The 26,205-nt window shown below is 65.9% G+C and overlaps 2 protein-coding genes across 6 annotated transcripts; both read right to left on the bottom strand.

Annotated features, from left to right (window-relative positions):
- Positions 1–35: 35 nt before the first annotated feature.
- LOC119564910 (caM kinase-like vesicle-associated protein) lies at positions 36–17,240 on the bottom strand. Of its 4 annotated transcripts, none has more exons than XM_037888461.2 (11): positions 17,059–17,240; positions 12,539–12,634; positions 11,788–11,919; positions 6,279–6,353; positions 5,875–6,013; positions 5,151–5,271; positions 2,897–2,972; positions 2,619–2,755; positions 1,494–1,572; positions 923–1,010; positions 59–512 (listed from the first exon to the last, which is right to left on the bottom strand). In XM_037888461.2, exons 2-11 carry the CDS (start codon positions 12,631–12,633, stop codon positions 342–344), a joined length of 1,113 nt encoding a protein of 370 aa, XP_037744389.1. In that variant the 5' UTR covers position 12,634; positions 17,059–17,240; the 3' UTR covers positions 59–341. The 4 variants fall into 4 exon arrangements, with proteins under 4 accessions (XP_043390341.1, XP_037744388.1, XP_037744389.1 ...); XM_043534407.1 differs by lacking the exon at positions 17,059–17,240 and adding an exon at positions 12,737–13,135; XM_043534406.1 differs by lacking the exons at positions 2,619–2,755; positions 17,059–17,240 and adding an exon at positions 12,737–12,915 and having other exon boundaries at positions 36–512.
- Positions 17,241–19,166: 1,926 nt separating this feature from the next.
- On the bottom strand, positions 19,167–26,185 carry NDUFB11 (NADH:ubiquinone oxidoreductase subunit B11). Of its 2 annotated transcripts, XM_037888638.2 has the most exons (4): positions 26,107–26,185; positions 25,961–26,022; positions 21,099–21,229; positions 19,167–19,352 (listed from the first exon to the last, which is right to left on the bottom strand). In XM_037888638.2, the coding sequence occupies exons 1-4, from the start codon at positions 26,156–26,158 to the stop codon at positions 19,229–19,231; spliced, it is 369 nt and encodes a 122-aa protein (XP_037744566.1). In that variant the 5' UTR covers positions 26,159–26,185; the 3' UTR covers positions 19,167–19,228. The 2 variants fall into 2 exon arrangements, with proteins under 2 accessions (XP_037744566.1, XP_037744565.1); XM_037888637.2 differs by having other exon boundaries at positions 25,961–26,181.
- Positions 26,186–26,205: the final 20 nt, after the last annotated feature.

The raw sequence follows: 26,205 nt of genomic DNA, 5'->3' as shown, positions 1-26,205 counted from the left end.
CTGTTCCCCGCCTACCTTGGAGGGACGACAGAGGAAGAACTGACCATAAAGGCTGCCAGAGACAAAATCTCTGTTTATTTTGTTATTTCCAGGCTCCCTGTAGGAGCAGGGGGGACAAGGTCAATTCCGCGGGGGGACAGCCTGGGATTTCTGTATTAAAATAGCATCTTCACAAAACATGCAGCTGCCCTGGTGGGTGGACGTGCACATCCCAGTGCCGTGGGCCGGTCCTGAGCTGGGGCCACGGTTGGGGACAGAGCCAGGTTGGGAGTGGGACCCGGGGCCTTTCCCCTCTCGGGGGCGCTGGGTCGGATCCGGGTGCACGGAGCTGTACAAAGGGGTTATTGCGTCTTTTCTTCCGTGGGCTCTGCTGGCTCGCTCGGTCGCCCTGTGGTGGGGGGTTCTGTGGGGCAGGGCTCCTCCACCGTCACCTCGGGGAGCGACAAGGGGGGGCGGGCGCCAGGCTCCAGGGCACGGAGTCGCTGCATGAAGGTGGTGACTCGAATGGCCTTCTGTTGGGAGAGGGGAGAGGGTCAGAGAGTCCCACAATACACCCCCCACTGTCCCCCCACGGCACCCCCCAGCGCCCGGCCCAGCCTGCCAGGGGAGAGCACCCCCTGCCCCACAGCACCCCCCAGCACCTGGACCAGCCTGCCGGGGGAGAGCGACCCCTGTGCAGCCCCCCCGCCCCGCAGCACGGCACCCCCCAGCCTCGGCCCTGACTGCCAGAGGAGAACGACCCCTGCCCAGCCCCAACCTGCCCCACAGCACCCCCCAGCACCTGGCCCAGCCTGCCAGGGGAGAGCGCCCCCCGCCCCACAGCATGACACTCCCCAGCCCCTGGCCCTGCCTGCCAGGGGAGAGCGCCCCCTGCCCAGCCCTCCACCCCATGGCGCCCTCCAATGCCCCTGGGGACACTCACCCGCCATTTGGCTTTGGCAAAGTTCTTCTCGATCTGGGCACAGACCCCCTCCTTGAGGTTCTTTTCCGAAGCCACGTTGCCCGCGATCCTGGGGGGTCGGGGTTGAGGGGCGTCCAGGATGGGGGGAGGATGCAGTGGGGGGGCCAGGTCGGAGTGGGGATCAGGGGTGGTGGATGCAGGTGAGATGGGGGGAGGGGAGATTGGGGGGATGTGGGGTGTAGATGGGGGGATGCGGGTGATCGTGGGGGTGGGGGGCACAAAAAGACCCGGTGTGTGGGGGGGAAACATAGGCAGCCATTAGCCTGGGCTGTGAAGAGCAGGTTTGGGGGAGCTGACCCCAAACCAGGGGTGTCAGGCTAAGGCCCTGCAGCAGAGAGCCGCCCCCGCCACTCCCTGGCCAGATGGCCCCATGTACCTCCTTGCCCCCCAGCTGAGAGTGAGTGACCCCCCCTTCAACCTCCATACTCCCCCATGCCCAGCCCCCACTCGCCTGCCCCTCCCCCCACTCACTCGCTCTGACCCTCCCCCACTCACCTGCCCTGCCCCTGCCCCCCAGCCCCCGGCCCCTCACCAGACGTGTGCCAGGGCCTCCTGCGCCGTGATCCTCTGGTCCTGATCCACGTCCAGCAGCTGCGACACCAGCTTCTTGGCTGCAATGGGGGGCAGGGGAGGGTCAGTGAGGGGTGAACGCCCCCCCCATCCCAGAGTGGCAGGGACATGGGGAAAGAAGAGTGAGGTGGGGGGGGTCTCATCAGTGGGAGAGACCTTGTCCCAGCAGGGCGGGTCGGGGCAGTGGGGGGCAGCGTGGGGGCTGGGGACTCACCGGCGGGGGAGATCTCGTCCAGTAGGGGGGTCGGGGCAGTGGGGGGCTGTGGGCTCACCGGCGGGGGAGGTCTCGTCCAGTAGGGGGGTCGGGGCAGTGTGGGGGCTGTGGGGGGCTGGGGACTCACCGGCGGGGGAGATCTCGTCCCAGGAGCGGGGTCGGGGCAGTGTGGGGGCTGTGGGAGGCTGGGGACTCACCAGCGGGGGAAATCTCGTCCCAGTAGGGGGGTCGGGGCAGTGTGGGGGCTGTGGGGGGCTGGGGACTCACCAGCGGGGGAAATCTCGTCCCAGTAGGGGGGTCGGGGCAGTGGGGGTCTGTGGGGGGCTGGGGATTCACCAGTGGGGGAAATCTCGTCCCAGTAGGGGGGTCAGGGCAGTGGGGGGCTGTGGGGGGCTGGGGACTCACCGGCGGGGGAGATCTCGTCCCAGTAGGGGGGGTCGGGGCAGTGTGGGGGTTGTGGGGGGCTGTGGACTCACCAGCGGGGGAAATCTCGTCCCAGTAGGGGGGTCGGGGCAGTGGGGGTCTGTGGGGGGCTGGGGATTCACCAGCGGGGGAAATCTCGTCCCAGTAGGGGGGTCGGGGCAGTGGGGGTCTGTGGGGGGCTGGGGACTCACCGGCGGGGGAGATCTCGTCCCAGTAGGGGGGTCGGGGCAGTGTGGGGGCTGTGGGGGGCTGGGGACTCACCGGCGGGGGAGATCTCGTCCCAGTAGGGGGGTCGGGGCGCTGTGGGGGGCTGGGGACTCACCGGTGGGGGAAATCTCGTCCCAGGAGGGGGGTCGGGGCAGTGAGGGGCTGTGGGGGGCTGGGGACTCACCGGCGGGGAAGATCTCGTCCCAGTAGGGGGGTCGGGGCAGTGGGGGGCTAGGGACTCACCGGCGGGGGAGATCTCGTCCCAGTAGGGGGGGTCGAAGCTGTACTCCCCAGCCAGGATCTGACGGAAGAGCTGCCGGTCCTGCCCCCGGCCGGACTCCTGCTCCTCCTCAGCGTAGAACGGGGGGTTCCCCGACAGCCTGCGGGGGAGGGGCAGTCAGGGGGGGGTTGTGGGGTCCCAGGCACCCCCAGGGACACCCTAATGCCACCCTCCTGACCCCTAGCCCCGACCCCCCCAGCCCTGACACCTCCCGACCCCCCGGGGCCCCAGCCCCACTCACAGGATGAAGAGGATGACCCCCACGGCCCAGCAGTCCACGGGGCGGCCGTAGCGCTGGCGAGCGATGACCTCGGGGGCTGGGGGCAGAGAGAGACGGGGTGAGACCCCCAGTCATAACGGCGGGAGATGAGGTCAAAGGTGGGGGTGGGGCGGTGGTACTCAGGGGAGGGTCCCACACCCAGGTACTCAGGGGGAGGAGGGGGGGTCGTACCCAGGTACTCAGGGGAGGGTCCCATACCCGGGTACTCGGGGGGGATGGGGGGGCCTACCCAGGTACTCGGGGGGGGGATACCCAGGTTCTCGGGAGGATGGGGGAGCCGTACCCAGGTATTCAGGGGGGATGTACCCAGGACCTCAGGGGAATGGGGGGCCATACCCAGGTACTGTGGGGGGTACCCAGGTACTGTGGGGGGACAGGAGGCCTGTACCCAGGTACTCGGGGCAATGGGAGGGGAGTACGCAGGTACTCGGGGGGGCATACCCAGGTACTCAGGGAGATGGGGGGCCGTACGCAGGTACTTGGGGGGGTACCCAGGTACCCGGGGGGGTGGGAGGCCATACCCAGGTACTTGGGGGGGGGGGCGTATCCAGGTACTCGGGGGGCAGGGGGTCCATGCCCAGGTACTCAGGCATGAGGGCAATGGTACGCAGGTGTCATAAATATAAAGGGAAGGGAAAACACCTTTAAAATCCCTCCTGGCCCAGGACAAAACCCTTTCACCTGTAAAGGGTTAAGAAGCTCAGGTAACCTGGCTGGCACCTGGCCCAAATGACCAATGAGGGGACAAGATACTTTCAAAGCTGGGGGGGGGGGAAACAAAGGCTCTGGGTCTGTCTGGGTGAGGCTTTCGCGGGGGACAGGTCAGGAATGGAGTCTGAGAACTTCGTAAGGGATCTCGCTAGATTCTGATTCCTTTAAACGGCCAGTGAAATAGGCCGTGCTGGAGGGAGCGGAGATTCCTGTTTTTGTGTCTTTTTATCGCTGAAGGTTTAGCCTAGAGGGAGTCTCTAGGTTTTGAATCTGATTACCCTGTAAGGTATTGACCATCCAGATGTTACAGAGGGGATTCTTTTACTTTTTCTTCTATTAACATTCTTCTTTTCAGAACCTGGTTGTTTCTTCATTGTTCTTAAGATCCCAGGGTTTGGGTCTGGGTTCACCTCGGCAAATGAGTGAGGATTTTTATCAAGCCTTCCCCAGGAAAGGGGGTGTAGGGCTTGGGAGGATTCGGGGGGGAAAGACGTTTCCAAGCGGGATCTTTCCCGGTTATATATTTGTTAGACGCTTGGTGGTGGCAGCAATAAAGTCCAAGGGCAAAAGGTAAAATAGTTTGTACCTTGGGGAAGTTTTAACCTAAGCTGGTAAGAATAAGCTTAGGGGGTTTTCAGGCAGGTCCCCGCATCTGTACCCCAGAGTTCAGAGTGGGGAAGGAACCTTCACAGCAGGTACTGGGGGTGTGGGGGAATGGGGGCCATACCCAGATACTCAAGGGGGAGACAGAGGATGCTGTACCCAGATACTCAGGGTGGGGAGATGGGGGCCATACCCAGGTCCTGGGATGCGATGGGGGGCCCATACCCAGGTACTCACAGGGGGGTGTACCCAGGTACTCGAGGGGATTGGAGGCCATACCCAGGTACTTGGGGGGAATGGGGGGCCATACCCAAGTACTCAGGGGGGCATACTCAGAGGGATGGGGGGCCATACCCAGGTACTCAGGGGGGTACCTAGGTATTTGGGGAAAGGGGGGCCATACCCAGGTACTTGGGGGGAATGGGGGGCCATACCCAGGTATTCAAGGGGATGGGGGGCCGTACCCAGGTACTCGGGATGAAGGGCGGGGCATACCCAGGTACTTGGGGGGGCATACCCAGGTATTCAAGGGCATGGGGGGCTGTACCCAGGTACTCGGGACCATAGGAGGGATGTACCCAGGCCCTCGGGGGGGGGTACCCAGGTATTCGAGGGGATGGGGGGCCATACCCAGATACTCGGGGGGGGCATACCCAGGTACTTGGGAGGAATGGGGGGGCAGTATCAAGGTACTCAAGGGGGCGTACCCGGGTACTCGGAGGGATGGGGGCCATACCCAGGTACTTGGGGGGCATAACCAGGTACTCGGGGTGATGGGAGGGGCGAACCCAGGTACTCGGGGGAAATGGGGGCCGTACCCATATACTCGGGGCGATGGGAGGGACATACCCAGGTACTTGGGGGGGTGTACCCAGGTATTCGGGGTGATGGGGGGGCATACCCAGGTACTCGGGCGTCCCACAGGGCTCGGTGATGGCTCCATTCTCGAAGCGCGACAGGTAGAAATCCCGGAGCACGACCTTGGCGTGGCTTTGCTGGGTGTGATAGACCAGGTTCTCCAGCTGGGGGGCGCACCGGGAGTCAGACCCTCCTGCCAGCCCCACAGCACCCCCTACCCCCGCCGGCCCCACACCGTCCCCTCCCCTACAAGCCCCACACACCGTCCCCTCCCTTCCCACCAGCCTGCCCCACATCACTCCACCCCTTTCCCCACTCCCAGCCTGCCCCTACCCCTTAGAGCCCCACCTCACCCTCACGGCACAGAAGTGGCCACTGGGGGGGATGTGAGCTAAAGAAACCAGCCAGCAAGCCTCGCTATGCATGAAACCTGGGGGCCTGGCAGCCAGGACTCCTGGGTTCTCTCCCCAGCTCTGGGAGGGGAGTGGGGTCTAGTGGTTAGAGCGGGGGGTGGCTGGGAGCCAGGACTCCTGAGTTCTCTCCCCAGCTCTGGGAGGGGAGTGGGGCCTAGTGGCTAGAGCGAGGGGGGGCTGGGAGCCAGGACTCCTGAGTTCTCTCCCCAGCTCTGGGAGGGGAGTGGGGTCTAGTGGTTAGAGCGGGGGGGGGCTGGGAGCCAGGACGCCTGGGTTCTCTCTGGCTCTGGGAGGGCAGTGGGGCCCGGTGGGTAGAGCGGGGCTGGGGGCAGCCCAGACGCCTGGCTCCCTGACCTTGAGGTTGCGGTGCACGATGCGCAGGCTATGCAGATAGGCCAGGGCCTCCAGCACCTGCCGGATCAGGCTGCTGGCGTCTCGCTCCGTGTAGCAGCCCAGGTCCAGAATCCAGTCGAACACGTCCCCGCCCGTCGCCCTGCAGGGGGCGGCACCGGGCTGGCTCAGCCCTGGGGGTCCCCCGAGCTCCCCATGAGCCTGGAGCCCCCTCCCACCTGCTGCCTGCCCTGGGGGTCCCCCCACCCATATCCCCTCGCTCCCCCCATTTCCCTCTGCTCCCAGGGTGGGATCAGCCCCCAGCCAATCCTCCCCAAACCCTGGCATCCCCCCACAGCCATGGGACCCCCCCACCCTGTTCCCTGCCCCGATGTCACCCCCTCCCCCGCCCCGGCCCCTGAACTCACAACTCCTGGATGATGTAAAATTCCCTGCGTGTCTCAAAGGTGTCAATCAGCTGGAGGATGTTGGGGTGACTCACCCTGGGGGGGGGAGAGAAGAAATTGGGGGGGGTCAAGCAATTGGCACGGCTTCCTTCCTGCCCCCGGCTTGCCCTACCCCGCTGCTGGGAGCCCCCCTGGCCTCCCCGCCCCCTCTGCAGAGGGATACCCCCCCACACCTGGCACAGCAGATACACGCGGGCTCTTGCCCAAAGAGACGCCCCGATTCCCACATGGCAATTCTGACAAGCGCCAGGTGTGACGAAGTGGGACTGTTCTTAATGTTTCCTCTGAATAGTGTGGGGGTGCCTCAGTTTCCCCTAGGCAGTTCTTAAGGATCTAGGTGGTGGGATAAGGGTGTATGATCGTTGCAGAGCCCTAGAGGGCAGGTGTGTGCAGGGGTCTGGACACAGACAATGGCCGACACCCTGTTTCCTGGCCACTGATGGCCTGGGTCCTTCCCCCCTGCAAGGTGAGAGCTAAAGGGTTGGAGAACAAAGGAATCTGGTGGCCTCCTGGCCCGGGAAAGGGACACAGCCCAGAGGAGGGGGGGCTGGAGGGAGTTTCAGTTTGCGGCTGGCTGGAGACATGGAGTGAAGTGCAGACGTGGTTGTCTGGCTCACTGCCCCCCAAAATGGACCCAGCTGAGGGGTCCTGTTCTCTGCACCTACAAGCTCTGTTTTAGACCATGTTCCTGTCGTCTAATAAACCTCTGTTTTACTGGCTGGCTGAGAGTCACGTCTGACTGTGAAGTTCGGGGGCAGGACCCTCTGGCTTCCCCAGGACCCTGCCTGAGCGGACTCGCGGTGGGAAGCGCACGGAGGGGCAAAGGAGGCTGAATGCTCCGAGGTCAGACCCAGGAAGGTGGAAGCCGGGGGAGCTGTGTGTCCTGCAGACAGGCTGCTCACAGAGAGGAGACTCCCCAGAGTCCTGCCTGGCTTCGTAGGGAGCAGCTCCAGAGCATCGCCCGGGGACTCCGTGACAACTGGTGGCAGCGGTGGGATGTACTGCATCCCGTGGATGGCGCTTCCTGCAGTAAGTGACTGGGGAGCAGTAAAACGAAGGGGGACTGACGAGGACCAGGCGTGCTGAAGGCTGAGAGAGGAGCGGTTTCGGGGGACGGTTAACCCCTGGGAGTGTGTGACCAGCGAGAAGGACTGTGCAGTAATGGGGTCCCCCTGGGGACTGCGGTGAGCAGTCTCAGGGGCGGAGGAGCCTGCGGCTTGGCCCTGGGAGAGAGAAGGACTTTTGCAGGAACAGGGTTCCCCTGGGGATTGCAGCGAGCGGTCCCAGGGGCGGGGGAGTCTGCGGCTCGACCCTGGCAAAGAGGTGGTGACCTTGAGAAGGGCTGGCACACGAGGGGTTCTCCCTGGAGACCATGGGGAGCTGAGAGCGCACAGGCCTGTGAGTCCACAGCAACTTGGGAAGAGCGGAGGGATGGCCTGTCACCGTCTCCTTAAGAAGGACATTGTAACCCTGTGCAGGAAGAGAGGGTCGCGCATTGGGAAGTTCACCAAGGCACAGTTCATCGTGCAGCTGGAGGAGGATGACCGCGCTAAGGGACAGATTCCTGACCCCAAATGGGGCGATAGCAGGATCTGGGAGCAGCTGGAGTAGTAGCCAGGCATCCCCAAGACTCCTGTCCCCGGCCAGACGAGGGTCTTCACGATCGGGTTCCCCATCGGGGGATCGGAGACGGACGGGATTAGAGCTGAGTCCGAGAGAGCAAGAGGACTGTGAGAGACAGCGAGAGCCCAGGAAAGAGCTGCAGAAGCGGCATGAACTGGTGGTGGGGGAGCGGAGAGGCATAGGGGACCTCCCCGGGGTGAGTGGGGATAGACCCCGGGGGGCCAGTTCCGCAGGGAACCTCGAGACTAAATTGCTGCCCCTGGTTAAGGAGAGGGGGTGTGTGGATGCCACCTCACTGCCTTTGAGCAGGCTGGAGATTTGAACCAGGGGGACCCTGCGGAAAAGCCCCGGTGTCTAGCTCCCTTGCTGGGTCCCAAGGCCACAGACTCCGTCAGCCAGATGGGTGGGGAGGTGGACAGGCTCCCACTCCTGACCCCAACCTATATGTCTGTGTGGAGTCTCCTGGGGTCAGGCCCCTTGGACCTCCAGTGGGAGCAGAAGGTGATGGTCAATGGGGAGACATTCCTGGGGTGGCGAGGTCCTGGGACAGAGAGAACTGTTGTCAGGCCCTGGGTGGTGCAGCCTCAGAGGCTGAGGGGCTGTGTGAGCTGGGTGAGGGTCCCAGGGACGAAGCCCCTCACCCAGCCTATGGCCCAGATCCCTGTGCAGACCCAGGAGGGGTGGGGCTGGCTGGACGTTGGGGTTCTCCAGGATACCAGCTGCGAGACCCTGTTGTGGGGTGACTGTGTCTCTTTGGGACAGGATCCAGACCCTGCTCCTGTAACGGCCGAGGGTTTGAATTTGAATCCAGGGAATCAATCGGTGGAGAGGGAAATGGTCAGTGAAAATGCAGATGACCTGGCTGGCAGGGGGAGGAGCTGCTAGGCTCAGGCTACCTGCCTGCCTGTGACCAGCCCCCTGGGACTGGGTGGGACAGAGAGATGCTCCCCGCCCCCCTGCACACCGGAGAGGGGCTCACGCTGGCTCTCATGCAGTGAGGAAAGCAGGGAGCTCGCTGCCTACCCCCACTGGGACAGCAAGGGCAGCGCTGAGCACAGCGGGAGCTGAGACCCCAGCTGAGGGGGGGGAGACACAGGCAGGGCAGGGGATCTGTGGGGAGTGGCAAGGTGCTGGGTAAGGAAAGTCTGTATGAGCCTAGGCAGCCTTGTGAGCTGATGGCTGTGTCTAGTCAGCAGGCCGGGAAGGCGAGGAGAGTGGAAGATGAGTGTCCCTGGACCTTACCTGTTACCTGGGTAGAGAAGTGGGACAGTGAAGCAAACGTGCCTGTGTCTGTCAGGGCTATTGACTTGCCTATGAAGGGAGCTACCCTGATCTCCAAGCAGTTGTCTGTGACCAGCCCTGTGTGCTGGGACCAGGGGAATGAGATCCCAAGCTGTGTGTCTGGGAAAAGAGAAAGTGTGTCCGGCTCTTCTTTGTCTGTGGAGCAGACAGAAGGGGCCTTGCAGCCTGTGATGGTTGAGGGTCGTGCAGTTGTCTCAGAGTTGGTTCTGGATTCAGCCAAAGCCCAGGAAGGGAAGGGCCCAAAGTTTGTGTCTGCTCGGGAGAATGGCCCTGTAACTAGGTGCAATCCAGTTAGTGTCTATGCAAAATCCCAGAGCCCAGACAATTCTGGTGCTTGTATTTTGCCTGTTGCTAGTATGTTGTTGGGAAAGGGTGGAACAACTCTGTCTGATCGGGGTGGGATCCTAGCCAGGGCACAAGGAGAGCATGAAGGGGATGTGATTGTGTTACCTACTGAGGGTGTGGAAACCTGTAGCAAGAAGGAAAAGATTCCTGAACTTGTGTGGCAAAGGGAAGGAGAATGCTTCTGACCTTTTATCTAGGAAGCCTGTCAGTTTGCCTGAAAGGGGATTGTGTAGGAATCCGCCGGATGGGCCAGGGGTAATTCTGGATGTAAGGGAGACCCAGAAAGCGTCTGTTGTTGCTCAGGAAAGTGTTCCTCTAGAGCAAGCCCTCGGTGAAGAGGGTAAGAGCAGAATTTCTGTGAGGGGTGAATTGTTGCATAGAAAAGCCCTCGGGAAAGGAATCCTCATGGAGTCTTTGCAAGCAGTTTACTGCAACTGAAGGGTGTGAATGTGATTTAATCAAGGCAGTTTCAGTTCCTAACAGCCAGAAATTTTCTGTTGTGAATGGATCCACTGACTTTCCTGTTGAAAGATCCAGTGTGGATAGTTTTGAGAAGGTCTCAGATGGGGCGAAAGCTGTTAAGAAAGTTAAACAGTCCTATAACCCAGTGGCTGTGTTGGGCCAGCTTGTTGGGGAGACAAGGTTGCGGAGAAAGGGATGTCTCCGTGCTCGTTCTGTAAGTGAATAGTACGTGGCCCAGGTCAAGATGGGGGCTCTTAACCAAGAGATCCCGAATTGCAGCCCTCTAGACTGGAGCGCTGGGAGAAGACCCGATCCCAGTTTGACCCCCTGGGGTTTTGTGGTGGCAAAAGGGCACGGGCCACATAAACCTTCCCACATGCGGCATGCAAGTGCTATCAACCACCCCTGACCTAAGGGAGGGCGTGAAACTGGAAGGGCCTGGTGTAACTCCCACCAAGGAACGGGAGAGATGCTGGGGCATCCATGGGAACGTTGGTGGCTTCGAACTTCCCCAGGTCACCGGCTAAAGTGACCCCACTCAGTTCGGTCTCGAAGGGGGGAGAGACATGGCGAAGTGGGACTGTTCTTAATGTTTCCTCTGAATAGTGTGGGGGTGCCTCAGTTTCCCCTAGGCAGTTCTTAAGGATCTAGGTGGTGGGATAAGGGTGTATGATCGTTGCAGAGCCCTAGAGGGCAGGTGTGTGCAGGGGTCTGGACACAGAGAAGGGCCCACACTCTGTCTCCTGGCAACTGATGGCCTGGGCCCTTCCCCCCTGCAAGGTGAGAGCTAAAGGGTTGGAGAACAAAGGAATCCGGTGACCTCCTGGCCCGGGAAAGGGACAAAGCCCAGAGCAGGGGGGGCTGGAGGGAGTTTCAGTTTGGGGCTGGCTGGAGACATGGAGTGAAGTGCAGACGTGGTTGTCTGGCTCACTGCCCCCAAAATGGACCCAGCTGAGGGGTCCTGTTCTTTGCACCTACAAGCTGTGTGTTAGACCATGTTCCTGTCATCTCATAAACCCTCTGTTTTACTGGCTGGCTGAGAGTCCCGTCTGACTGCGGAGTCGGGGGGCAGGACCCTCTGGCTTCCCCAGGAGCCCCGGACTCGCTGAGGGAAGCGCACGGAGGGGCAGAGGATGCTGAATGCTCCGAGGTCAGACCCAGGAAGGTGGAGCCGGGGGAGCTGTGTGTCCTGCAGACAGGCTGCTCACAGGAAGGAGACTCCCCAGAGTCCTGACTGCCTTCATGGGGAGCAGTTCCAGAGCATCGTCCAGGGACTCCGTGACACCAGGACACCCGAGCCTGCCTCAGTTTCCTTCCACCATGCCCTGAGCAGAAAGGGGAGGGACTGGCCGGAGGCCAGAGTCATTCGCAATGGGAACCCCAGAGGCTGGGACACCCCCTCCTCCTCGTCCCTGGGCAGGGCGGCAGGGCAAGGGCCCCCCCGAGCTGCAGAGCAAAGGGGAACAGTGCCGGGTGTGCCGACAGAGAGACACAGCAAGTCCAGAAATGTGCAACCACACAGGGATTTTCTGAAGGCCAGGCCTGCCTCAGTTTCCCCTTGTATATTGCCGTGCTACCCATCGGGCGCAGGAGGGGCGGGTGACTGGAGAAAGGGGACTCGGGAGCCAGGGTGCCGAAGGCTTTCAGGGCTCCCCGAGTCTGGGGCCAGCACCCCTGCCCCCCTTTGCCAGTACTCCCGGCCTGGCTGCAAAGGGTGGGGTCCGGCTCCGGCACCTACATCTTCAGAATGAGGATCTCGTTGCGGGCCGCCTGGCGAACCTTCCTGCCGTCCTTCTTCCGGAACCGCTTGCACACGACAAGCCGGTCGGTCCGGCGCTCACGAGCCAGGCACAGCTCACAGAACTCCTTCCTGAGGGGATGGACGGGTGAGACGTCACACAGCCCCCCGTAGCCCGCCCCCCCTCAGCTACCCCCACGTCCCACCCCCTCTGTAACCCCCCAACAGCTCCCCAGCACCCTCCTGCCACTGTGAATTACTGGCACTACCCTTCCCAGCATATCACGTGCCTCAGTTTCCCCCCACTGGCCAGCGTTCTGCGCAGCACGGCCCGGCCCAGGTGGACTCTGCTGCGCTCCGGGGACGGAAATGGATCAGCCCATCAATGGAGGAGCCGGGGGGGGAGGTTGGGGTGGGGGGCTGGAGCACCCACGCGCCCCCCTCCCAGATGGGCGACGCCAGGGCCTACCTCCGTCCTGACGCCCGTCCCTGTGCTCAGCCAAGGGTTTCCCGCCCCATCCCCCTGGGCTCCCCACCCACTGGGAGAACTGAGGGGCCCTGGCCTGCCTGGTTTGTCCCAGTGCCAGATGTTTTCGGGGGGGCTCCCCTGGAGTCTGGTAAAATTACCCCTCTCCCCTGCCCAGCAGACGGGGAAACTGAGGCACGTGAGCAAGCCAGGGAGTGAGTCGCTGTGGGAGGGGGAGGCTTTGTGGGCCGGGCTGTGGGGGGCAGCCCCCCCCCAGACACTCACGCGCTCAGCAGCTCCCCGATCTCGTACTTGTCCGTGATGTCGCCCACGGAGTTGTAGTTCTTCTCCTCCCGCAGCCGGAGACACCCCCACGGCATCCTGTGGGGGGAGGTGGGGGAATCAGACATAGCCAGCACCCCCCACCCTGCCCTCCTCCCTGCCCCCTGCAGCCCAGCACCCCCCACAGAGCCCCCCACCTACCTCCTGCAGCCCGGCGCTCCCCGCTGAGCCAGCCAGACCCTTTATCCTGGGGCTGGAACTCGCCTGCCAGAAACGGCTCCTTATGGGACCTGGCTGGGGGCAAGGCTGGGGCCTGTGGGATTCGGGGCCTCGACTCCCCTCGAAATTCCAACCGGGCTGTCATCACCTCCCGGCAGAGCCTTGGGAGCCCCCTCCCAGAGCTGGGGAGAGAACCCAGGAGTCCTGGCTCCCAGCCCCGCCCCCTCACCACCAGACCCCACTCCCCTCCCAGAGCCAGTTCCCCTCCCAGGGTATCAAACTGATGGGCAGCCACTGCCTCCTGGCCTCTGATCCCAGCGAAGCCGGGCCCGGCTGGCAAAGCCAGTGACCCAGACGGTGGGATCCAGGGCTGGGCTGGCAGGGGGCTGGGGTCGGGAGCGAGGGGCACCGGCAGAGCTGTGGGGGAGCCCAGGGCTGTGGGGGGCAGGGGGCTGCGGGTCGGGAGTGAGGGGCACCGGCAGGGCTGGGGGGGCCCAGGGCGGGGCTGGCAGGGGGCTGCGGGTCGGGAGTGAGGGGCACCGGCAGAGCTGGGGGGGGGCCCAGGGCTGGGCTGGCAGGGGCTGCGGGTCGGGAGTGAGGGGCACCGGCAGGGCTGGGGGGGCCCAGGGCTGGGCTGGCTGGGGGCTGCGGGTCAGGAGTGAGGGGCACCGGCAGGGCTGGGGGGGGCCCAGGGCTGGGCTGGCAGGGGGCTGCGGGTCGGGAGTGAGGGGCACTGGCATGGCTGGGGGGGGCCCAGGGCTGGGCTGGCAGGGGGCTGCGGGTCGGGAGCGAGGGGCACCGGCAGGGCTGTGGGGGGGGGCCCAGGGCTGTGGGGGGCAGGGGGCTGCGGGTCGGGAGCGAGGGGCACTGGCAGGGCTGGGGGGGCCCAGGGCTGGGCTGGCAGGGGGCTGCGGGTCGGGAGTGAGGGGCACCGGCAGAGCTGGGGGGGGGGCCCAGGGCTGGGCTGGCAGGGGCTGCGAGTCGGGAGTGAGGGGCACCGGCAGGGCTGGGGGGGCCCAGGGCTGGGCTGGCTGGGGGCTGCGGGTCAGGAGTGAGGGGCACCGGCAGGGCTGGGGGGGGCCCAGGGCTGGGCTGGCAGGGGGCTGCGGGTCGGGAGTGAGGGGCACTGGCATGGCTGGGGGGGCCCAGGGCTGGGCTGGCAGGGGGCTGCGGGTCGGGAGCGAGGGGCACCGGCAGGGCTGTGGGGGGGGGGCCCAGGGCTGTGGGGGGCAGGGGGCTGCGGGTCGGGAGTGGGGGGCACCGGCAGGGCTGGGGGGGCCCAGGGCTGGGCTGGCAGGGGGCTGCGGGTCGGGAGCGAGGGGCACTGGCAGGGCTGGGGGGGCCCAGGGCTGTGGGGGGCAGGGGGCTGCGGGTCGGGAGTGGGGGGCACCGGCAGGGCTGGGGGGGCCCAGGGCTGGGCTGGCAGGGGGCTGCGGGTCGGGAGTGAGGGGCACCGGCAGAGCTGGGGGGGGGGCCCAGGGCTGGGCTGGCAGGGGCTGCGAGTCGGGAGTGAGGGGCACTGGCATGGCTGGGGGGGCCCAGGGCTGGGCTGGCTGGGGGCTGCGGGTCAGGAGTGAGGGGCACCGGCAGGGCTGGGGGGGGCCCAGGGCTGGGCTGGCAGGGGGCTGCGGGTCGGGAGTGAGGGGCACTGGCATGGCTGGGGGGGCCCAGGGCTGGGCTGGCAGGGGGCTGCGGGTCGGGAGCGAGGGGCACCGGCAGGGCTGTGGGGGGGGGCCCAGGGCTGTGGGGGGCAGGGGGCTGCGGGTCGGGAGTGGGGGGCACCGGCAGGGCTGGGGGGGCCCAGGGCTGGGCTGGCAGGGGGCTGCGGGTCGGGAGCGAGGGGCACTGGCAGGGCTGGGGGGGCCCAGGGCTGTGGGGGGGCAGGGGGCTGCGGGTCGGGAGTGGGGGGCACCGGCAGGGCTGGGGGGGGCCCAGGGCTGGGCTGGCAGGGGGCTGCGGGTCGGGAGTGAGGGGCACCGGCAGGGCTGGGGGTCAGGGCTGAACCCCCCTGCCTGTCACCCCTCCCCCCGCCCCGGGCGCTGAGCGGTGACAACCGGCTGGATGGTCCCAGAACCCTCCTATCACCACGGTAACCCCGAGAACCCCAGCTGTCGCCATGGCAACCCAGCTACAGCAGCTTGAAGGCAACAGGAACCCGAACCTGGTGTAACCTGGCGGGGGGAGGGGCACCAACAATCACAACCCACAACCCAGACAGTTACCGACACCTGCACTGCACACCCACACACAGACTGTGACACCCGCACCGCACACCCGCACACGCATGGTGACACACGCACCGCACAACCAGACACGCACCCCACACCCGCACACACACTGCGACACGCAGAGCACAATCGCACACACCCCACACCCGCACACACACTGCGACACGCAGAGCACAAGCACACACACCCCGCACCCGCACACACACTGCGACACGCAGAGCACAACCACACACACCCCGCACCCGCACACACACTGCGACACGCAGAGCACAACCACACACACCCCACACCCGCACACACACTGCGACACGCAGAGCACAATCACACACACCCCACACCCGCACACACACTGCGACACGCAGAGCACAATCACACACACCCCGCACCCGCACACACACTGCGACACGCAGAGCACAATCACACACACCCCGCACCCGCACACACACTGCGACACGCAGAGCACAATCACACACACCCCACACCCGCACACACACTGCGACACGCAGAGCACAATCACACACACCCCGCACCCGCACACACACTGCGACACGCAGAGCACAATCACACACACCCCACACCCGCACACACACTGCGACACGCAGAGCACAACCAGACACGCACCGCACACCCGCACACACACTGCGACACGCAGAGCACAATCACACACACCCCGCACCCGCACACACACTGAGACACGCACCACAGAACCTCACACACACGCCCCACAACTGCACACACACACTGCAACAGTCCACACACCTCGACGCACACAAGGCAACCGCACACACGCACCATGCGAAGACAACCACGCGCACATATTGTGTCACACACACTGCAACCACACACACGCTGCGACACACACCACAGCCAGGAGCGCACATTGCAACAGACAACACAGTCGCACACGTGCACCGCAATACACACAGCAGACCCCAGCCATGCACAGACTTACACGCAACACGGGAAAAAAAACCCACACCGCAGAACACTACCTGTGAAACAAACACAACACACACCCCACAGTAACCACACAAACACCACAACTGCACTCAACCCTCCGACACAACACCGCACACGGAACTGACACACAACGCACCTGGGCCCCATGGTGCACCGAGCCACACACAGCTCATCATCGCAAACACGCAAACGGAGACAACGACACACTACAGCTGGGCAGCCCGACCCAGCGCAGGGCCTGGCCCCTCCGGCAGAAGGCTCCTACACACACTCACACACACACACACTCACACAGAGCAGGGCAAAAGGGTCGGGGCAGAGGCTGAGGACTGAAAATGCCCAGATCACCTGTTGGCAAGCGAGAGCCGCTTGCGTCAGTGAGTAAAATCGGGGAGCCCCCCCCCACGCAAGTCCCCCACCAGCGCCCGGCCCTGACAGGCCTGGGGAGAGCGCCCCCTGCCCAACCCCCCGCCCCCCAGCACGGTGCCCCCCAGTGCCCAGCCCTTACTGCTAAGGGAGAAAGCCCCCTGCCCAGCCCCCCCCATCCTGCTCCCCGCAGCATGGAGCCCCCGCAATGCCCGGCCCTGAGTGCCAGGGGAGAGAGGAAGCCCCCTGCCCAGCCCAGCCCCGCAGCACAGCGCCCCCTAGCGCTGCCCTGGGGCCAGCCCAGACCCCCTTTGCAGGGGGCCAACCTTCAGCCCCTTCTAACTTTGCCAAACTTCACCGGCTGGTTCCCTTCCAAGCAGAATGTGCCTAGAGCTGCCACCCCACAGAGACAACAGCAACCTTCCCCCCCATGTAACCACTAGACCCCACTCCCCTCCCCGAGCGGGGGAGAGAACCCAGGAGTCCCAGCTCCCAGCCCCCTGCTCTAACCACTAGACCCCACTGCCCTCCCCGAGCGGGGGAGAGAACCCAGGAGTCCCCCTCCCCTCCCTGAGCCGGGGAGAGAACCCAGGAGTCCTGGCTCCCAGCCCCCTGCTCTAACCACTAGACCCCACTCCCCTCCCCCAGCCGGGGAGAGAACCCAGGAGTCCTGGCTCCCAGCCAGTCCCCCTCCCCGAACCGGGCAGGGCAGAGAACCCAGGAGTCCTGGCTCCCCTCCCCACGCCTCACCTGGGGCTAGGTCCAGTCACCGCCGCTCGCAGGCGCAGGGGGCCATGTCCGGAGCCCGGCTCCAGGCTCCCGGCTCCTGCCTGCCCGGATCCGCCGGGGACTCTGAGCCCAGCCCAGCCCGGAGCCGCGCGGGGCGGAGCGCACGGGAGAGAGCGAGAGAAATAGGTCGGCAAGAGGAGGGCGGGGGGAGCCAGGACTCCTGGGTTCTCTCCCCTGATATGGGTGGGGACGGGACGCTAGTGGTTACAGCGTGGGGGGGCCTGGGAGCCCAGGGCTGGGGGCTGCGAGTCGGGAGTGAGGGGCATCGGCAGGACGGGGGGGCTGGGCTAGCGGGGAGCTGCAGGTCGGGAGTGAGGGGCACTAGCGGAGCTGGGGGGGACCCCAGGGGTGGTTATGGGGGGCTGCGGGTCAGGAGTGAGGGGCACTGGCAGGGGTGGATTATGGGGGGCTGTGGTTGGGATTGGGGGCATCTGCAGAGCCAGGGGACACCAGGGGTGGGTTATGGGGGGCTGCGGGTCTCGAGCGAGGGACACTGGCAGAGCTGGGGGGGCCCCAGGGGTGGGTTATGGGGGGGCTGCAGGTCAGGAGTGAGGGGCACTGGCAGAGCTGGGGGGGCCCCAGGGGTGGGTTATGGGGGGCTGTGGGTCAGGAGTGAGGGGCACTGGCAGAGCTGGGGGGGCCCCAGGGGTGGGTTATGGGGGGCTGTGGGTCAGGAGCGAGGGGCACTGGCAGAGCTGGGGGGGCCCCAGGGGTGGGTTATGGGGGGGCTGGCCTGATGGAGCCGTTGCCCCGCGGGGGGTTCAGTTCCCCATGAATATTTCAGTGTCTGCTGCAGACACGGAGAAGGAAACGTCTCGCTCAGGACTTGAGAGTTGCAGCTGCCCCCCCCCCCCAGCTCTTCTGGTGCCCCCCCCCCGACCCACAGCCCAGGGCTCCCCCCACCCCCTCCCAACTGTGCTGACCGGGATCAGGGTAACTCCACTTTGCCTGGCCCAGGGGGCCTGGAATCCCCAAGGGGGGGCCTGTCCCCCAGTGCCCCACATGGGGTTAACAGGGACAAGCTCTACCCACCCTCCTCCAGGCACCGATTCCCACATGGCCCAGGCCAGGATGACTCTCACCCCCCAACCCCACAGCTACCCCCCTTGGCCAGGGCCAGGCCCCACACCTGGGCCGACTGGAGGTGGTGGAGCAGCTGGGAACAGCCCCAGGTAAGGCTGCAGGGGGCGGCGTGCCCCGTCCGGAGATGCAGCCACCTCTGGGGAACAGCCCCCTGTAACCGCGCTGGGGGACTGCTCGCCCCGGGCTGAGATGCTGTTTCTGGGGCTGTGAACAGCAGCGGCAGCTGGCACCGAACGAGGGCAGAGCCAGCGGTGATGCACGAAGCCGCGGCTCAGAGAAATGGCAGAACCTCTCCTGAGAGGGGAAGTCTGGGCTCCTGGGTTCTCTCCCCAGCTCGGGGGGGGGGGGGGGGGGCTGGGAGGCAGGACTCTTGTGTAGTTGACTCTCACCTGCTCTTCATGACTCAGTTTCCCCCATTGGGAGAATGTCAGCTGGCCAAACCAGGGGGAGGAACAGGGAGTGGGTCACACAGGCAGCTGGCAGGGAGGGGCGCCTGTAGAGACAGGTAGCTGTGGGGGGAGGGTAGAAGGGGTGTCAGCAGACAGAGGGGATGGGGGGGACACACAGCCAGCTGTAGGAGAGGTGCATGGCTGGCTATGGGGCAGGGAGGGGTAGGGGGGCCCAGACCACCAGCTGGGTCGTTCCTGGAGGTCCTATGTTGGCCTCCCGCCCAGTTCCAAAGAGCCGTTCACCCCAGCCACGGCCACCTCCTGCCCGCCCGTGAGCGCCGTGCGAGGCGACAGCTCGCCCAGCACCAAGATGCAGCCACTTCTGGGGCAGGGCGGCTGGGGAACAGCCCCACAGCTGCGCCCGCGGCAGAGGGCACACGGCTAGAGCCAGAACTTGGGCCGCCTGGGTCTGAGCCCCCCCCACCAGGGCCAGCCACAGTCACCGGGCTGGGGATGGAACCCAGGAGTCCTGGCTGCCCTGTCCCCCCACAAGCCCCCTCCCTCCCTGCCCCATAGACAGACGGACGGAGGCAGGGCGCGGTGGCTCAGCAGGTTTATTCAAACAGCCCTGGGGGCCAGGGGGCGCCGGCTCAGCCCCCTCACTCCTCGTCCGGCAGCACCAGCTTGCTGGGATCGAAGTAATTGGAGTCCAGGATGGGCAGCCCCAGCCGCTCACGTTCCTTCACCGTCCGCTCGGCCTCCCGGCGCGCCCACTTCCGCATGCTGGGGAGAGAGGGGGTGAGAACTGGGGGGCCAGCACCCCCTGCCCCATTCCCCACCCCCATGCAGCTCCCATGCCAAGGCCCCAGGAGCCCAGCTGGCGGCGGGCAGAGGCGAAGGCAGGGCCAAGGCACTGGATCGGCGCCTGAAAGAACCTGGCAGCCCACGGGGAGGCTGGCGGGAGCGGCCCCAGCACAGAGCCGCCCGGCAGACCCCCGACCAAGTGTGTGGGGGCAGCCGCGTTCCCCCATCCATGGGGGTATGAGCACACACCTAGCAGTGCCGGGGAGGGGGCGCAAAGTCAGCTTCAGCACCGAGAACAGAGACACAGAAACTAAGGGGGGTGGGCTAGCAGGGGGCTGCGGGTCGGGAGTGAGGGGCACCAGCAGGGCTGGGGAAGCCCAGGGCTGGGCTAGCAGGGGCTACAGGTCAGGAGTGAGGGGCAGGGCTGGGCTAGCAGGGGGCTGTGGGTCGGGAGTGAGGGGCACCATCAGGGCTGGCGGGGGCCCAGGGCTGGGCTAGCAGGGGGCTGTGGGTCGGGAGTGAGGGGCACCGGCAGGGCTGGCGGGGGCCCAGGGCTGGGCTAGCAGGGGGCTGTGGGTCGGGAGTGAGGGGCACCGGCAGGGCTGGGGGGCCAGGGCTGGGCTAGCAGGGAGCTGAGGGTCGGCACTGGGGGCCCTAGCAGAGCTGGGCTGCGTATCGCTCTCCGCGCCGGGAGCTGGACAGAGTGGGCGAGAACTCACCCGTGAGGAATCAGCTGACGTGAGACTGGCAGTTCCCAGCCCGGACAGCCGCTCACTAAGCCCACGGGCGGTGGTCTCAGCCAGGGGCCCAGCCCAGGCTCCTCCCAGCCTAGCTGAGGGGGCTGTGGGGCTTGGGACATTTGTGGTGCTCACTTCATGGCCCCCACCCTCCAGATACAGGACCCCCCCTCCCCCAGTGAGGACATGTGCCATCAGCACAGCTGGGAGATGGAGGAGGAGTCAATCCTGGCTCCCAGCCCCCCCCGCTCTAACCAGCAGACCCCACTCCCCTCCCAGAGCCAGGGAGAGAACCCAGGAGTCCTGGCTCCCAGCCCCCACCGCTCCAACCACTAGACCCACAGGGATTTGGCCAGAATACAAGGCTTCATGGCTAACAGCCCCTGGAGAGCCCCCTGCACCCCATAGCGCCTGCCCTGACTGCCAGGGGAGAGCACCCCCCAACCCAGCCCCCCGCAGCACAGCGCCCCCTAGCTCCACAGTGGGGTGTGGGGGCGCAGGGGAGCCGGGCAGCTCTTGCCTGCCTGCCTGCCAGCCAAGGCGGTATATTTAGCCCTGCGATATAGATAGCCCCACGTCGGAGCTGCAGGCAAGGGGCGGAGGGGGGCCAGACGCTCTGATGTGTGGGGGGAAGGGGGGGGCTGCTGACGCACATGGAGCCAGCGGAAGAAAAGCAACTTACGTTGCTGCTGCTCCTGTCTGCTCGCAAAGCTGAGAGCTCCTGTGGCCCAGCCGCGTAATGAGCCCTGCCCCTCAGAGAACCCAGGAGTCCTGGCTCCCAGACCCCACCGCTCTAACCTACCAGACCCTGCTCCCCTCCCAGAGCCAGGGAGAGAACCCAGGAGTCCTGGCTCCCAGCCCCCACCCCGCTCTAATCACTAGCCCCCTCTCCCGCTGCTCTTCCACATGGGGTCTGGTTCTGAGGCACCCCTGTTCTCGGGGCAGGCGCTGTGGGGCCCCGGGGTCCTGCCCTGCACCCCCCACTCACCCGTGGTCCGGCAGGTAGTGCAGGAAGGTGGACCCCACCACAATGCAGAGGGAGATCCCAAAGAAGAAGGCCAGACGCATGTTCCATACGTCCATCACGGGGTCCGCGTCGAAGCCATGGTAGTCAGGGTTCTGGGGGGCAGAGAGGGGTCAGCCTACCCATGCCGCCCCCCCCACAGCACTCAGGGCACTCACAACTTCCCAGGGGAATCGCCCTGCCCTCCCCTCGCTGCCCCCGGACCTTACAGCCCCCCACCCCACAGATTCCCCCCAATCTAGCCTCCCTCTCTGACCCCCCTCCAACCCCTCGGGGGCCCTCCAGTCTGGTGCTCAACTGTCCATGCCTGCGACCCTCCCATAGCAGCTGTGACACCCCCAGACCCCCACTCTGCTGCCTCTTTCTGTGACCCCCAACCCCGTGGCTGCACCCCAGTGCCACAGCCCCCCACCCCCAATCTGTCCGCACTGGCAATTCCCATGATCTGGCACCTGCCCGCATCTGGCCCCACTCCATTAGCCACCAGACCCCTTGCGCCCCAGGGAACCCTGCCTGGAACCATCAGCGGGGCTAGGGGGTGGGGGGGAGTGTAGGGAGCCAGGACTCCTGGGTTCTCTCCCTGGCCCTGGGAGGGGAGTGCTGCAGGGCTGGAGCCCTGCTCCGGGATGCCTGGCTTTGCCTCGTGTTCCCTCGCCCACTCTCTAGCTGGAATGAGTCAGGCGGGAAGCGGGTCACCGCGCCCCCTCCCCGTTCGCACCCCGCCAGCTGCCACAACTCTCCCCCCCAAGCCAGCTGCTGAGCAGAGACAGTTGATGAGCAGAGACTGCTCCAGGGAAGAGCAGGGTGCAGAAAAACAGGGGTGAGGGAATGCTGCGGGGGTGGGGCAGTTGGGGAACAGCCGCACATAATGCCACACAAGGACAGCTCGCTCGGCGCTGAGATGCAGCCACCTCTGGGGCAGGGCAGCTGGGGAACGGCTGCACATAACACAGCATAATCATTGAAGAGGAGTGGCTGGCAACGACTGCAGGGGAACCTCTGCTCCCCACAGCACGATGCTGCCCCACGCCCGGCCCGCCAGGGGACAGCACCCCCCAGCTGTGAGTGCCAGGGAGAGCGCCCCACGGTGCACCCCCCCCCACCACAGGCCAGCTCTACCTCTGCAGAGGGTTGGGTCCCCCTCAAAGCGGGGGGGGGGGGGGGGTCGTGTGCCAGGGGGTGGGGTGGAGGGCGGCAGGCAGCGCTGGGCATGCGGGGGAGGCATTCTTGACATACCGGGAGCAGGAGCTAATTATCCCCATTGTTGTCAGCCATCCCCCATGACACCGCCCCACCCCTTGCTGGGGAGGGGGCGGCCTGCCAGCCACCCCATCCCTCTCGGCTCCACAGCAAGGAAGCAGGGGGGCTGCACCCCCAGGGCTGTCACCGAGATCCCAGCCACACTGCAGGGAGGGAGATCAAGCCACCCTGCGACATGGGGCCTGGCCGCCCTGGCCCAGAGATGGCTACATCTCCACACCAGGCGAGTCCTCCCTGGGCTGCGTTATGTGTGACTGTTTCCCAGCTGACCTGCCCCAGAGGTGGCTGCATGTCAACGCTGGGCAGGAACCAATCCAGCCAGTCCCTCTGTCCCGGCGCTCAGCGCCTAGCTACCAGTCCTCAGAGCCCCGCTGGAACCCCCTCACGCTGGCGCAGCTGTGTTGTTTCTGCTAGGCGGCGGAACCAGCGGGGTCACCCCCTAGGCCCCCCAACTGCTGCCAGCCCTCCCCACCGTCCCTTCCCCCCCTCTCTGCAGGCAGCAGCTGGATTGCCCCGGCTGGTCACAAGCGGATTAACATCCAAGCTGGAGAAAGGGAGCGGGGGCACAAACCCACAGCTCCAGCAGGACAGGACCATGGTGCAGGGAGGGGAGTGGGGTCTAGTGGTTAGAGCCAGGGAGGGGCTGGGAGCCCTGACACCTAGGTTCTCCCCCGACCCAGGAAAGCCATAAGGTCCACACAGGGCGATCAGACCCCCGATACAAGGGTAAGGCTCGGAAGGTGCCAGCTGGATTGGGAGGGGCCCGGCCGAGATCAGGAGCAGGGTTTAAAATAATCCAGCCGGGGAAGGGGGGAGCCCGGAGGAGCAAAGTCAGCCTGGTTCCCAGCTTGGGGGGAGGCCCATGAGCGCATCAAGGACAGCCTGATTCACAGCTGCAGCAGCACAGGTGAGAGTCACCACGGCTGCCTTCCTCTGTCCTGCAGCGCGCTCTCCCCCTGGTACTGGGAGGCAGCCACCTCTGGGGCAGGGCAGCTGGGGAACAGCTGCACAGAACACCGCACAGGGGACGGCCTGCCCAGCACCATGCTGCACCCCCTGCTGGGGAGGTAGGGGACTGTCTTCAGACCCACCCCAGCCATGTCCCCTGCTGCGGAGGCTGTCTGCAGAGGCAGGCAGGTTCTCTGCCTGGAGTTGAACACGCTGGGGTCGGGGCACGTCCCCCAAACTCCAGGCAGCAGACCGTTGGGGAGGAAGGGGGGGCAGGACCTGGGGAGCTGAAGCCCCCCCAAAACCCTGTGGGAGCTAAAGATCGACCCCTGCACAGGCACCAGCCTGCCAAACCCTGCTCCAACGAGGGGAGAGGCACAGTCCCTGGGCAGCTCCCCACCCTCCTGCTCCAACCCACTAAACCCCTCTTTCCTCCCAGAGCTGGGGCGAGAACCCAGGAGTCCTGGCTCCCAGGCAGAGATGCGAGCCCTGGGACAGGCCTAGCAGTTCCCAGGTGAATGGCAGAGAAAAAGGTGAGAATGCGCTCCCCTCCCCCGCCCCCAATCCCAGCAGACAAAGGCCGCTGGCACCAGCTCCCCCGGCCAGGGCTGGCGGGCAGCTGGCACCCACGCCAGGCGCTGCCTGTGACCCATATAGTGCCAGCCACACAGGGATTACAGGTTGGGGGTGGGAATCTAAACAGGGAAACTGGGTCGGGGGGGGGGCTGCAGCCGCTGTGTGGGGGCTGAGCCCAGCCCTTCCATGTGCAAGGGAGATACGGGCTAGAGGCTGAAGGAGGGATTAGGACTCTAGCTCCAAGTCCCCCCTGTTCTAACCATTGGACCCCACTGCCCTCCCAGAGCTGGGGAGAAAACCCGGGCGTCCTGACTCCCAGCCCCCCACTCCCCTCCCAGAAGTGAAGCCCAGACACCGAGCTCCCGCTGCGGCCAGCCTGGGAACAGCAGCCCCGGGGGGTAGGCGCTGAAGTCGAAGAGGCAGAGACACTGAACTCCCACTGGCCTCCCGGGTGAGGACGGGGGCTGGCAGGAAGGATGCGGCGCCAGGCCTGGGGATCCTGGCAGCGGGCACAGCTGTCTGAGCCAGGCGAGGCCGGGAGCCAGGGGCTGCTCGCACAGGCAGAGCTCCAGAGGACTCTCACAAGGCTGTGACTGAGTGCCAGCCCCAGTATGGCCCTGGGGACGCTGTGCTGCAGGGAGTGGGGCAAGGGGTGCTCTCCCCCGGCTGGTCAGAGCCGGGCACGGGGGGGGTGGGGGGTCACTGTGCCATGGGGTGCTGGGCAGGGGTCGCTCGCCAAGCACTGGGGGGCGCTGTGCTGGGGAGAGCGGGGTGGGCAGCGCTGTCCCCTGGCAGTCAAGGCTGGGCGCTGGGGGGTGCCGTGCTGTGGGGCAGGTATCAGGTAGATCCATGCACATCCCCTTTCAGAGGCAGCGTTACCCACGTGTGACGTTGTCCGAGCCCCGCCAAGGGTGACACTCAAAGGAGACCAGGCAGCCCCGCTGAACAGTCAGAGCTGGGGAGAGAACCCAGGAGTCCTGGATCCCGGCCTCCCCCCACTCGAGGCCTCGCACCCCAGGCTGCAGCAGCATGGAGCTCCTATTGCCCTGGGTCTGACTGGCCGAGCGCGTGGGGCCTCAGCCCGGGGCCACCCAGCACAGCTGATGCTAAGGGAAGGACGCACCCTGAGCGCGGTCTCACCCCCTAATCCCAATATCAAATCCCCCACTGGCAGCCCCTTGGCGCCCCCAGGTGATCCCTACCGCCCCTCTCCACCAGCTGCCCCCGCAACCCACCCCAGTCCTCCTCCTCCCCACCTGTACCCCAGCTCCAACCCACAGCCCCTTCCCCAGCTCCCCAGCCTGCCCCCCCCGCCTCTCTGCTGCTCCCCCAACCCTCCCTCAGCCCCCACTGGCTCCCCAGCTCCAGGGTATTTATCTGGCTCCCCCCCATAGTACCTCACACCTCACAATCCTTGTCCTCCAACCTTACAGATGGGAAACCGAGGCACAGACAGGCCAACAGACAGGCCCAAGATCATGCAAGGAAGCTGTTGCAAGCCAGGAATTGAATCCTGGGGGTCTCCTAGGCTAGAACCCGAACTACAGCCCCCCCCATCCCACCTACCCCCCACACCCCCCAGCCCCTCCAATGCTCTCCCCATCCTCATGCCACCTGCCCTCCATCCACCAGGCCCTGCCCCCAGTGAATGCACTCCCGCCCCAGGCAATCTGCCCCCCACCTCCCTGAGCTCTCCCAGCTCCCCCCACTGCCCCCTCCCCCAGGCGCCCCCCCACCCTCTGCCCCCTCCAGCCCCCCACCTCCCTGCCCCACAACATTGCCCCCCCAGCTTCCCCAGGCACCCCCCCACCTCCCTGCCCCCCCCGAGCTCTCCCAGCTCCCCGCACTGCCCCCTCCCCCAGGCACCCCTCCGCCCCCCCCACTGCCCCCTCCCCCAGGCGCCCCCCCACCCTCTGCCCCCCACCTCCCTGCACCCCCCGAGCTCTCCCAGCTCCCCGCACTGCCCCCTCCCCCAGGCACCCCTCCGCCCCCCCCACTGCCCCCTCCCCCCACGTGCCCCTCAGCTCCCCCGCCCCCCTGACCTTGCGCAGCGCCGCCACCATGTCCCCCTCCTCCTCCTCCTCGTGCTGCTGCTGGCGCGGGGCCCGCGCGGCGGGGGGCGGGGTCACAACGGCAGCCGCGGCCCCGCCCCCCGGGCCGGAGCCCGCGCGAGCCCCGCGCGCCGGGGAGCCCCGCAGGAGCAGCAAGCTCCGCGCGCACCGGCCCAGCGCCGCCATCATACCCCTGGGGGTGGGGGCCTAGGACACTAGCGGCGCGCGGAACCGGA

Source organism: Chelonia mydas, chromosome 23 (assembly GCF_015237465.2).
Source record: "Chelonia mydas isolate rCheMyd1 chromosome 23, rCheMyd1.pri.v2, whole genome shotgun sequence".
Classification (NCBI taxonomy): Eukaryota; Metazoa; Chordata; order Testudines; family Cheloniidae; genus Chelonia; species Chelonia mydas.
Note: the sequence above shows the minus strand (reverse complement) of the source record. Positions and strands in the feature narration are given on the sequence as shown.